Genomic DNA, 12,764 nt, shown 5'->3' on the forward strand with positions numbered 1-12,764 from the left:
ATTCTTAATGAAAAATAATTGAACTATAAACAACTTCCGGGGGTGCCGAGCGCAATGGCTCATGCCTGTAATCTCAGTACTTTGGGAGGCTGAGGCGAGCGGATCACGAGGTCAGGAGTTTGAGACCAGCTTGGCCAACATGGTGAAACCATGTCTCTACTAAAAATACAAAAAGTAGCCAGGAGTGGTGGCACGTACCCGTAGTCCCAGCTACTCAGGAGGCCGAGGCAGGAGAATCACTTGAACCCGGGAGGTGGAGGTTGCAGTGAGCTGAGACTGCACCACTGCACTCCAGCCTGGGTGACACACACACACACACACACACACACACACACACTTCTGAGGCAAGATAAGCAATTCAGCATGAATTCTCAAATAGAGGACTAAGAGAAACGGCATTACTCTATAACTTCTTCTCTCATTCTCACTCATCCCTACCAATACAACCCTGTTTTAAATTCAAATGTCATGAAAAGTTGGTGCTTGTCATCAAAAAGCTTATCCACCACAATCAAGCTGGCGTCATCCCTAGGATGCAAGGCTGGTTCAACATACGCAAATCAATAAAGGTAGTGTATCACATAAACAGAACTAAAGAGAAAAACCACATGATTATCTCAATAGATGCAGAAAACATTTTTGATAAAATTCAACATCTCTTCATGTTAAAAACTCTCAATAAACTGGGTATCAAAGGAACATACCTCAAAATAGTAAGAGCTGGCCGGGCATGGTGACTCACGCCTGTAATCCCAGCACTTGGGAGGCCAAGGCGGACGGATCACCTGAGGTCAGGAGTTCAAGACCAGCCTGGCCAACGTGGTGAAACCCCATCTCTACTAAAAATACAAAAAATTACCCGGCTGTGATGGCAGGTGCCTGTAACCCCAGCTACTTGGAAGGCTGAGGCAGGACAATTGCTTGAACCCAGGAGGCAGAGGTTGCAGTGAGCCGAGATCACGCCATTGCACTCCAGCCTGGGCAACAGGAGCGAAACTCCATCTCAAAAAAAAAAAAAAAAAATAGTAAGAGCCATTTACGACAAACCCACAGCCAATATCATACTGCATGGGCAAAAGGTGGAAGTATTCCCCCTGAAAACCAGCACAAGACAAGGATGCCCTCTCTCATCACTGCTATACCAGCACAAGACAAGGATGCCCTCTCTCACCACTGCTATTCAACATAGTATTAGACGTTCTCGCCAGGGCAATCAAGCAAGAGAAAGAAATAAAGGGTATTCAAATACGAAGAGAGGAAGTCAAATTGTCTTTGTCTGCAAATGACATGATCCTATGTCCAGAAAACCCCACTGTCTCAGCCCAAAACCTTCTTAAGCTGATAAGCAACTTCAGCAAAATCTCAGGATACAAAATCAATGTGCAAAAATCACAAGCATTCCTACACACCAACAACAGACAAGCAGAGAGCCAACCAAAAAGTAGGCAAAGAACATGAACAGACGCTTCTCAAAAGACGACATTTATGTAGCCAAAAAACATATGAAAAAAAAGAAAGCTCAACATCACTGATCATTAGAGAAACGCAAATCAAAACCACAATGAGATACCATTTCATGGCAGTCAGAATGGTGATTATTAAAAAGTCAAAGCTGGGCATGGTGGCTCATGCCTGTAATCCCAGCACTCTGGGAGGCTGAGGAAGGTGGACCACCTGAGGTTGGGAATTCAAGACTAGCCTGACCAACATGGAGAAGCCTCATCTCTACTAAAAATACAGTATTAGCCGGGCATGGTGATGCATGCCTGTAATCCCAGCTACTCGGGAGGCTGAGGCAGGAGAATTCTGTTTTATGGCACACATATGTTCACTGCAGCACTATTCACAATAGCAGAGACATGGAATCAACCCAAATGCCCATCAATGATAGAATGAATAAAGAAAATGTGGTACATACATACACACAATGGAATACTATGCAGCCATAAAAAGGAAAGAGATCATGTCCTTTGCAGGGACATGGAGGAAGCTGGAAGCCATTATCCTCAGCAAACTAACACAGGAAGAGAAAACTGAACACCACATGTTCTCACTTGTAAGTGGGAGCTAAACAATGAGAACACATGGACACAGTCCAACACACACTGGGGCCTGTTGAGGGGTAGGGTGGGGAGAGGGAAAGCATCAGGAAAAAGAGTTAATGAATGCTGGGCTTAATACCTAGGTGATGTGTTGATGGGTGCAGCAAACCACCATGGCACATTACCTATGTAACAAACCTGCACATCCTGCACACGTACACTGGACCTTAAAAATTTTTTTTAAATAATAAAAAATTGGTGCTTCTCAGAAACAACTAGGCCTCAAGTCAGAATTATATGTGTTCTATGAACCCTAACTTCCAAGGAAGAGACTTCTTGATGAACTTCAATTAGATATATATTGTATTGGCTTATCTAGTAGATCTTAATTTATAGTCATATTCTCAGATTTCCACAAACTGTACTGTTTTGTGAAAGAGCTGTCTTGGGTTCAGAGTGTACAGAGTGGTCATGAAATAGCAAACCCAGCTACCCTGAATCATTAACTTCACAGGGTTATATACTACAGTAAGAGGTGATTACGAAGCCAGATAGCAAATGTATCTCAACCTACCACAAAGGTAGCATTTTTAACTTGTTAGGTATTTCCTAGAAGCAATATGCTCTATAATCTGGGAAGGCAGATACAAGCAGCTGTTTCTAGTTCCAATGACATTACCATTCTCACAAATGAAACCATTCACAAAAGTGGACAAAGATGTAGAAAAATGACGACTTATTTTCAATAGGAGACAACAGACCATTCCTAATGGGACATATATTTTCTTTCAAGCAAAGGAAACCTCCTGCTTAATACATTTTGTCATTTTTTGAACAGAAACCTTTTAACCAGAGATACACAGTGGCGTAACATGTTTCAGATGCACTTGCATTTACTATTGAAGAAAAGCCATGAAAAGTAGTAATAGTTATTTAAGTTTTTCCCATGTTAGAGCCTGAGAAATTCTAATTCATGGAGTGTATCAATTATTATAAAGACGTTTAATTTTATATTAAGATTTGAAAGGTTTTTTAATGAACATTAAGCAAGTCCACATATTTTCTAACTTTGCACAGGTTCCAAAAATAGAGGAAGGAACCCAATTTTGAAATGTTGGTTTTTAAAAATTACAATATTTTTACATGAAATTGAGAGTAATTTCTGAACATCTTTACTTCTTTGTACCTTTGAAATAATGTACATTGTGTAAAACACTGGGATGCTTTGGTTAGCACAGACTTAGAAAAATTAAGGATGTTCATAGTTACATTTCATACTTAGTAAATTCATATTAACTAAATTTTTAAAAGATCCTCATATGCCCCTAATAGATCAAAAGCTCCTTAAGACGTAAGACCATGTTGACTTTATGGGTGAATGTTCAGCTCCTAGTATAGTCTCTGAAATATAGAGATGGTTGTTTAATCCAAGTTTCCATTTATATTTGTAGTAAATCATCATCTCCCTACTGCCACTCTCAGCCTCCAAGAAAGCTAGCTCTCTCCGACTAATGGTTCTAGGACAACTGGGGCCGGATAAATCTCTCTAAATCAGTAAAGATCCCAGCAACTCAGCTGCTTCAAGAGACAACAAACAGAAGATGTCTATACATTAAGTATTTAGTCAATAGCATTATAAAGCACTCTGAAACAGAAAGAGCAGGATTTTTTTAAAAAGTACTTTGAAAGAGAACAGAAGATCACAGCTGAAATAGGGAGAATGCATTCCTGCTTGAATGCATACAATCTATCTGGCCTTTCACAAATGTGATTTAGTTTAACCTAACCAAAATTTGGATAAAATTACAAATTTTATAAATAAAAAAACCCCGAGGCTCAGAGAAGTAGCTTGACCAAAGTTGTGAGTAGAAGATCAAAATTTATAGCCAGATTTGTCTAAATCCAAAACTCACGCCCTTACCAATATATTACCTCAGAACAAAATTTAGTTTTTAAGATCCTTTTTAAATAATAAAAATGGACAAATGACACACATTTATAAAATAAATAGCAACTTTTCATTGTAAAGCAAATGCACTCACCTGCCCTGCTTTACTAAATCGATGGCCTGCCAATATCATATGAAATGCATATTTTCTAACCATGGGACTTTTCATGTTTATAAAGCAATGTGCTGCCTGTTCCAAAAGAAGTGCACTTCGAAGATCAGAATCCTAGTGAATGTTTAAAAGAGAAAAAGGTTAGTTTTACCAAGTTAAAAGTAAATAGATAACTAGTGAAAAAAACATTTAATTTCTTAATATATAGCATATCCAATGTTTAACTTAAGAGTATATGAGGGCAAAGATCAAAGGGCAAACCAATCTTGATTTTTCCAATAAACACAAAATTCTTTTAAGCTTTGAAAACATCTTCTACCATGAAATACTTAGCTTTTCATAAAAGCCACATGTCTGGTTATGATATGTGCCATGTACCAAATCTGTGAATAATTGCAATCCTTTCTCAAATGGCAAAAAAGTATGTAAACTACAAATTTAATACAGGTATACCAATAAAAAATAAACCAGAAAACATTTACACCAATCGAATTTCCTCTGAAAATTGACTTGTTGGCATATTTTCATCCACCCAAGAAAACATGTACATAGATTATGAAATATTCTAATCTACTACTTCATTCTCTGTAAAATTTTACTGTATTTAAAGGAATCCTCAACTTTTGCTATAATTCTAGAGGGCCAAATCGACTGCATTTCATTAAAAAGTTCAGAATGCTTCTGCTTCAAAGATTTTCTTTTCACCTGTTATTATTACATTAATAAAGAATACAACTCAAGTAAGTTTCCACTTCAACTGAATCTTACAGTACAGCATCTACAAAACCACATACTACACTACGTCACTGCCCTTAAGACAAATCTTTTGACTGAAAGAGTCATCACTTTACACATAACTGAGAAAGTACTGAAGGTTGTTGATTAAATATCAACAACATTTTCACCAAAACTTTCTCCAGGTTTTTAGCTGTTCTCAAGCTGAACTTACCATGCCCTTCCATGTGTTCTGCTGCCATTATTTTCCCCAGGGAAAGTTGAAAACAGAAAACATTGACTTTAAATGCGATAATCTCAACAAATTATAGTTACATCAAAAGTGTTCACAGACCATTGATTAGCATAAACTGTCTCTGCGTCAATCATAGAATTATACTAGAGCTGAAACAGACTCGAGGAAATCATCTAGAAAGCATTCAGTAAATGGCAGCTATTATCTATTTCATCCTCCTCCTGACAAAAACTAAATGATTAGATGATTGCTCTAGTAATTAAGATCCAAAAGCTAGTAAGTAAAAAAGTCAGAAATATGTAATTAATGAGTGGTTCTTAAAAGCGGGTTTGTGTCAGAAATACTTAGGGGAGCTTGGGAGCCTGTTTTATTTTTTAGAAAAATGTTTTCTTTTTAGAAATTATTAATACAAACTAATTTTTTTAAAAAGAATACATGTTTGAAGAAAAAAGTGAACATCTTTCCTAGCCCATGCTTCATGTCATTTGCCAGAGTAACTATTCTTTACAGCTTAATAGTGTTGTGTCATGTCACCCCTCCTATATATGTATGTGCATGTGTTTACATGCCTAACACATACGGATTTTAAAAAATGCACATATATTTTGATACATAAGTGGTATTTATATGGAGTACCTTGCTTTTTTCACTTATGTAATGGACATCTTTCTAAGACATCTACATCTGTCTCATTTATTTTAAAGCTACACTGTATTCCATTATATAAATGTAGCCTAAATTACCAATTGATTGTTTCATATTTTGTTACTACATAAAATGATTTGATAACTATCTTTATAGAAACATTTGAATAATTATTCAAATATTTTTAATAGAGAAATTTCTGGAAGTAGAACTGTGGAGTTAATGAAAGCTGTGCATATACTACTTCAGATTCTAATCAATATAGCCAAACTGCTACAAAAAAAGTAGCACCAATACATACTCTCATCAACAAAGAATAAGAGTATATGTGTTCCACTCTACTCAGCCAAAAATCTTTAAAATTTTTAGCTAATAAAATAAAAATGACACCCGGGAGCTCACACCTGTAATTCCAGAACTTTGGGAGGAGAAGGTGGGGGATCGTTTTGAGCCAAAGCGTTCAAGACCAGCCTGGGCAACAAAAAGAGACCCCTGTCTCTACAAAAATTAGCTGGGCATGATGATGAGTGTCTGTGGTCCTAGCTACTTGGGAGGCTGAGGCAGGAGAATCACCTGAGCCTGGGAGGCTGCGGCTGCAGTGAGCCATGAATGCACCACTGCACTCCAGCCTTGGTGAACGAATGACGCCTTGTCTCAAAAAAGGGAAAAAAAAAAAAAACAACATCTTGTTCCTTAACATACATTTCATAGTAGGACTGTTAATCTTTTCATATGTTTAGGGGATTTTGTAATTTTCCTATGAATTGCCTGTTTATGCTCTTTTGTGAATGGTTTGTTGCGATTTTCTGCTTTGTAAGAGCCCTTGTATGCTCTTAATATTGGTCCTTTGTGATATATTTTGCAAATAGTATTTTCCAGTTTTGACATGAAAGAGTTTATTCTTTTGCAGGGAAGCACACTCTCTTTGCCTTTATAGTGTCAAGATATTACATCAAACTAAGAAAGGATGTTATCATTCCAGGACTTTAAAAAGTGCTCTCCTAGTATTTGCTTCTAGGTGTGTGTGTGTGTGTGTGTGCGCGCGCGTGTGCCTGTGTGTGTGTTACTCTGGTTTCATTTTTTATTATAGCTTAATCAAGCCATAATATATTAAAACACAATGAATAAGCTAAGATTCCAACCCAAACAGCTGGTTAGATATCACAATACCATTTTGTGAGTAAGTTAGCTTTCTCCACTGATTTTAAATGATACCTTAATCATATGCAGTATTTAAATTCTCATTCCAGCCCATTAATATGTCTATTCTTATCACTGTATAGAGTTTTACTTTCTGTAGCCTTATATTTTAATAGCCATATATTTTAATATCTAAAATAGGTAATTCTCCCTAATTATTGTTTCTACTTCAGAATTTCACTTAGGCCTCAACAGAGTTGTTTTTTAAGTGCTGTAATTTCTTAAGTCTATTCTTAGCACACTGCACATATGCATGCATACATACACACACACGAAAAAATAAAATAAAATAATATACACACACACACTTTTTTACTGCCTATGAAGCTTCACTAAACTGCAAAACCTGGATGGGCAGCAATCCTGGACATTCTCATAAGCTAAGAATATCCCCTGAGAATATTTAATGGTTTGCAAATGATTCTAACGCACAATCCAGTTAAAAACCAAAATGAGAAACCCTTAGCATTCCCAAATTTAACACTCAAGAACTGACCAACTGAAGGCAGATGTGGAAGTCCATGGCCTTCCATGGTATTAATTTGGCTGAAACAAAATTTTGACTCTTGCATGTGGAGAATCAGTTTCTAGACTGACTGAGAATCAGTTTCTAGAGCTGAATACCATGTTTTCATATCTTAGTCCAGCTTTATTCTTCATTGGACCCTGACTCTTACTGTGACACCCAAAGTGGTAAAAACATTGTTTTGAGAGGAGGAAAATTGCCCTGAAAAGAATGACAACTGGTATCAGTGTTGATGGAAGAGAAATAAAAGGTTTTTTACAAAGTGATGGTTTTATCCAGAAAGCAAAGGCTTTAAATGAACTGAAAGATAAAATTTTAATACAGTGGTGTATTTCATACTATCGAATAACAAGTTTTGTTTATGTTCTATAAGAAACTAAGAAAAAAAAATCTGTTGATAGCACTTCAACAAGAACTCTGGCCTATGAAAATTCTCCACAACCAAGAGATAATTTTAACAAAAGATAAAAAGATAACAATAACTTAAAATATGAGAGTATGTACAGGAAAAAAAAAAATCACCTGAGGTAGAGGCCTCAATTAACACTTCAATAAAAACACAGTTGATAAAGCCACCAGTTGCAGCTAATTAACTGAATGAAACATCAAACAAAAGATGGCTCTAAGCTTTTAAGATTTCATCTCTGCATACTTGTGAAGTTAACAGGAAAGGTGCTATCAGCTGATAAATTTCCCATAAGACCAGTTACTCCTAAGCTGAAGAAACTTACAAAAAACTGGTATTAGCATCCCTAGAAACTGATTTTTCATATTTAAAATAGTAACAGAAAAAATGGGTTATAAGACCAGAATAAGTGTTCCACACAGAAACAGACACAAGTAGGTATGTCTTAAGCACCAAATTCATATACATCCTATGCGGTGATAAAGGTAGCATGTTTCACCATTAAACTGGGTTTGCTCTGCCATTCTGAGAATCCCAGGGCATAAAACAAAAAATATGATTCACTTGACCAAAAATTTGCAGTACACAAAGTCAAAGCACAGCTCCTCCTTTTGCCTAGGCCTCATTAACTATCTTTTGCTATGACGGTATTAGCAAAAATCTAGGGAACACAGCTCAGGAATGTCAAGAGTATGTAACTCAATTCTCCAGCTTCAAAACCAGTGTACATCTCTTGATATTATACAGCCTTTCTAGTTAACAAAATACATACAGTAAATGTAAATTGTTGGTAAAGATTTAACATAATTTATAAACATGCCTAATAATCATTAGTTTCAAGTTATCTCAAAGAAATTTATGAAAGGTATAGCAGAAAAGGCCATTAAGAATCACAATTTCTGGGTACGTGCACCACCACCTGCCCCCTCTCCCCACCACATGGCAGCAAATAACAATGATACATTTTCTAGACTTTCATGATAAAACAAATCATCCAGATTTGAGAAAGAAAAGTGGAAACAAAGAGTTGGAAGGAAGAGAAAAATGACAAAAAATAACACGGTTATAATGCAGACAGGAGAACTTGCTCTGAAGAAATTTTATTCACACATGTGGATAGAATGGCATATTGAAATCATTTAAGCAAGGAAGAAAAAAAGGAATTTCATTGAAGCTCCTGAACCATAAATTCTTTTTACATTCACTGATAATCCTTAGGTTGAAGAACACAGCAACACATTCAAATCCAAGTTAAGATTATTTATTATAATAGAGAATATCAAAATACTCAAAAGCCTATATTCAGCTCTACAAATAGTTTGTCTGTTATCTGTTCATATTTATTAGTCAGTGTCCATGCAATAACAATTATTAAACATTTTAAATATCACTTCTGAACCTAACTAGTTAGACCTTACAGAAACTTTTGTAGAAGAATTAATGGTTCAGTTACAACAAACACTTGTAGAGCATCTAATCCATGTGCCAAGGCCAGTGTTAGGCAACAAGAATAAAAACAGAAGGCAACACGGTTCCCTGCCCTCAAGAAGCTAACAGCTTAAGAAGCTTAAACATAATTTCCAATATAATATAATATGACAAGTCAGGTTTTACAGCATTGTATGAGAGAGCAGAACAGAGACACTTAGGACAAACAGGTGTATTAGGAAAGACTATCTGAAGTACACAACTGATATCATGACTAGTAAATTAGGCAAAGCAAAAGGAAAAAGGCCGCAGTCCCAAAGAGAAAATATTAAGAATGAGAACTAGAACAGTAGAAGTTTAAGAAAAACCAACAACAAAAGAAAGAGAGAGAAGTAAACTATTTGGAGATACAAAAAGAAAATATATTTTTAAAGGTTAAAATTTTTTTAATTAAATAAATAATGTTTAAGAGCTTGAAAACAAAAATTACTCCCATCCCCACCCCCACCTCCATTCTGCACTGGATTACAGACAGGATATGAGAATACAGGAATATCTCAAGCCATTTCTGCCTTGAGCAAATAGAGGGCTAGTTAGTGATAACATAATTTAAGATCATGATATATTAGGTAAAAAATTTTATGGGTTTATTTATATGTTAATTTAAGATGCCTTGGAAACACGCAAGTAGATAAATCTTTGTTGTTGTTGTTGAGACAAATGAGTCTCGCTCTGTCGCCCAGGCTGGAGTGCAGTGGTGCGATCTCAGCTCACTGCAACCTCCACCTTGTGTTCAAGCAATTCTCCTGCCTCAGCCTCCTGAGTAGCTGAGATTACACGTGTGTACCACCATGCCTGGCTAATTTTTGTATTTTTAGTAGAGACAGGATTACACTATGTTGGCCAGGCTGGTCTCAAACTCCTGACCTCAGGTGATCTGCCCACCTCGGCCTCCCAGAGTGCTAGGATTACAGGCATGAGCCAACATGCCTGGCCACAAGTAGATAAATCTTAAAGACAGTTGGCCATACAAATCTAAAGCTCAAGGAAAGGTCAGGGTTGAAGACAGATTTGAAAGTGAAAAGCATGGCTGTGAACAAGATCATCCCCAAAACGTAAAGAGTTAAAAAGTGCATTGGTCCAAGGATCAAAATCCTAGGATAATTTAACATTTAAGGAGCAAACAAAGGAGGTATTTGATTTTGTTCCTTCGTTCTTCAGTATTCATCTAAAAAATGTGTTATTAACAGTACTTATAAAGGAATTACTACCATTCTTTACAAGCCTGCAGTCAATGTAACTCAATAATATTTGTTGTAAAATCTTCAACAACTATAAATGAATTACTTTTTTCTCTTTTAAAATATTCACAATATAGGTTTTTTAAATGTTTAAGATGATTTTCTTAAAAAGTTCATGCTAGTTGAAAGTAAAACTAAAAATTCCTCAGTGATTAATCTTTTAAAATTAGCTTTATCTCCCTAGCAAGCAGACTCAGATAACAAAATATGAATAATAAAAAATAAAATATCATTTTATATTAGGAACAATGCACATGCATATTGTTTTCAATATTCTTATTCAAAGGACAAAACGTAATAAGTCACAGAGTATGCTCAATACATGTCTGTAGTTAATAATGAAATGTAGGCTTAAAATATGTAAATAAATTTAATTTATAAAAAATTACATTTAAAATTAACTCAACAAAAAACTAAAATAGCCATGTTGTAAATTCCCAAAGACAGATTTCCCTGGCTAATTTTATGTTTTGTAAAGCCTTTCAAGAAAAAAGATACATCTTTTTAAAAAAAAAGAACAATGCTAATTAAAGCAAATACTACACAGTTTCAGTACCTCACTGGTCAACCGTATTAGGAGAGCTGCAGCCTCTGAATATTTGCTTTGGCTTTTTAAAAGTTCAGCACTAAGCAACACACATCTTTCAGCCAACACCATATTCCTATAGAAAAAAGGACAAGAAGATAAAATCAGCACAATAATACCTTAGCACATCAAAGTAAATGTGTTCAGCAAAAGATTCCAATTACAGTTTTAGAGGATAGTTGCAGGGAGATGGTTCCAGGACCCTCCAGGATACTAAAATCCAAGGTCTGTCAAGTTCCTTATATAAAATTGCATAGCATTTGCCTATTAACCCATACACATCCTCTTATATAATTTAAATAATCTCTATATTACTTATAATACCTACTACAATGTAAATACTATGTACATCATTGTTATACTTTATTTGTTATTTGTATTTTAAATTTTTGTATTGTTATTATTGTTGGTTTTTTCCCAAATACTTTTAATCTGCAATTAGTTGAATCTGCAGATGCAGAACCTGCAGATACATAGGGCTGACTGTAAAAAGAAGAAAAGAAGTCTATGTCCTTGTTTTGCACCTACCAAAAAGGTTTTCTAAAAAAATCTTCAAAGACTTCTTATAACTCATCAAAACTTTTCATTATCATGTAATTTGGCAGTAAGAATACAATGCAAAGTCATATCTCCTGCATGCAAAAAAGATAGAACTGGTTCCAGAACCTATTCAACAAAGTCTGCTTTGAACAGAAAAATATAAACATGTCACACATTATTTCTTTCTCCTTCCCTATGCAAATTCTGACTGTGTTTCATTTTGCTGGCTACTTTGAGAAATATTTAGGTATTTTCCCCCTGGTAGTACCATTAGGATATTTCTGCTGGAGATGGCTTACAGCCAGTGTTGTCTGATTGATTCCTGATCCAATTTTAGTTTTTTTTGTAAAAACACAATCAGTTGATTTTGTGGACTACTACATCAGTAATCTAGAATTAGATTATCCATTTTAGAAAAGAATAAAAACAAATGAAAACATTCTTACTATGAAATTACAAGATGGAATCCTATTGCTGGCAAACAGCAGCAAAAGTTTTTCTTTTTACTTTCTAATCCTTATAGAATCAAAAATATCACTTGGCTTTAAAATTATTAATATAACTGAAGCTTGCTAACTTGAACTTACTTTGGAAACCCATTCTAAACGATGAATAGTATTTATTTTTGAAACACAATTTACTCCTTTCAAAAATTCAAAAATTACTATACTGACTTGTCATAAACTTTCTACAAATCACACCTTTTCTTGGAGGTTAGATATTTATGAATACCTAAGACTGTTTTGATGAACACAAAAGACTAACTCCTATATACTAGCAACTACTTATATAATAGGTTCAGTTCTTAAAGATTTGTCTTCAGTAAATTTTATAAACTCCCTTAAATCTTAACACTTATTTTACTTATTTATGTTTGATTCCTAAACCATTTATCCCATATGGTCAATTACTTCAGTTTCCTCATCTGTAAAATGAGGATAACAATAGCATGCACGATTTCAGAGGTTTGTTATTAAGACTAAATGAGCATATAGATTTCTTCGGCACGGTGGCGAATGCTGAACACTCAAAAAATGTTTATTATTATCTTATTAATGAT

The 12,764-nt window shown here is 35.2% G+C and overlaps 1 protein-coding gene across 6 annotated transcripts in view; it reads right to left on the reverse strand.

Moving 5' to 3' along the window:
- TRAPPC8 (trafficking protein particle complex subunit 8) overlaps nucleotides 1–12,764 on the reverse strand; it is a 107,127-nt gene that overhangs the window by 56,673 nt on the left and 37,690 nt on the right. For all 6 annotated transcript variants that reach the window (XM_001159900.7, XM_063795571.1, XM_054672014.2 and 3 more), the window contains 2 exons: nucleotides 11,135–11,240; nucleotides 4,085–4,216 (listed from right to left, as the gene is read on the reverse strand). In XM_001159900.7, the coding sequence (XP_001159900.4) occupies nucleotides 4,085–4,216; nucleotides 11,135–11,240 (238 nt within the window). The remainder of the gene's footprint in view (nucleotides 1–4,084; nucleotides 4,217–11,134; nucleotides 11,241–12,764) is intronic.

Source organism: Pan troglodytes, chromosome 17 (genome assembly GCF_028858775.2).
Source record: "Pan troglodytes isolate AG18354 chromosome 17, NHGRI_mPanTro3-v2.0_pri, whole genome shotgun sequence".
Lineage (NCBI taxonomy): Eukaryota > Metazoa > Chordata > Mammalia > Primates > Hominidae > Pan > Pan troglodytes.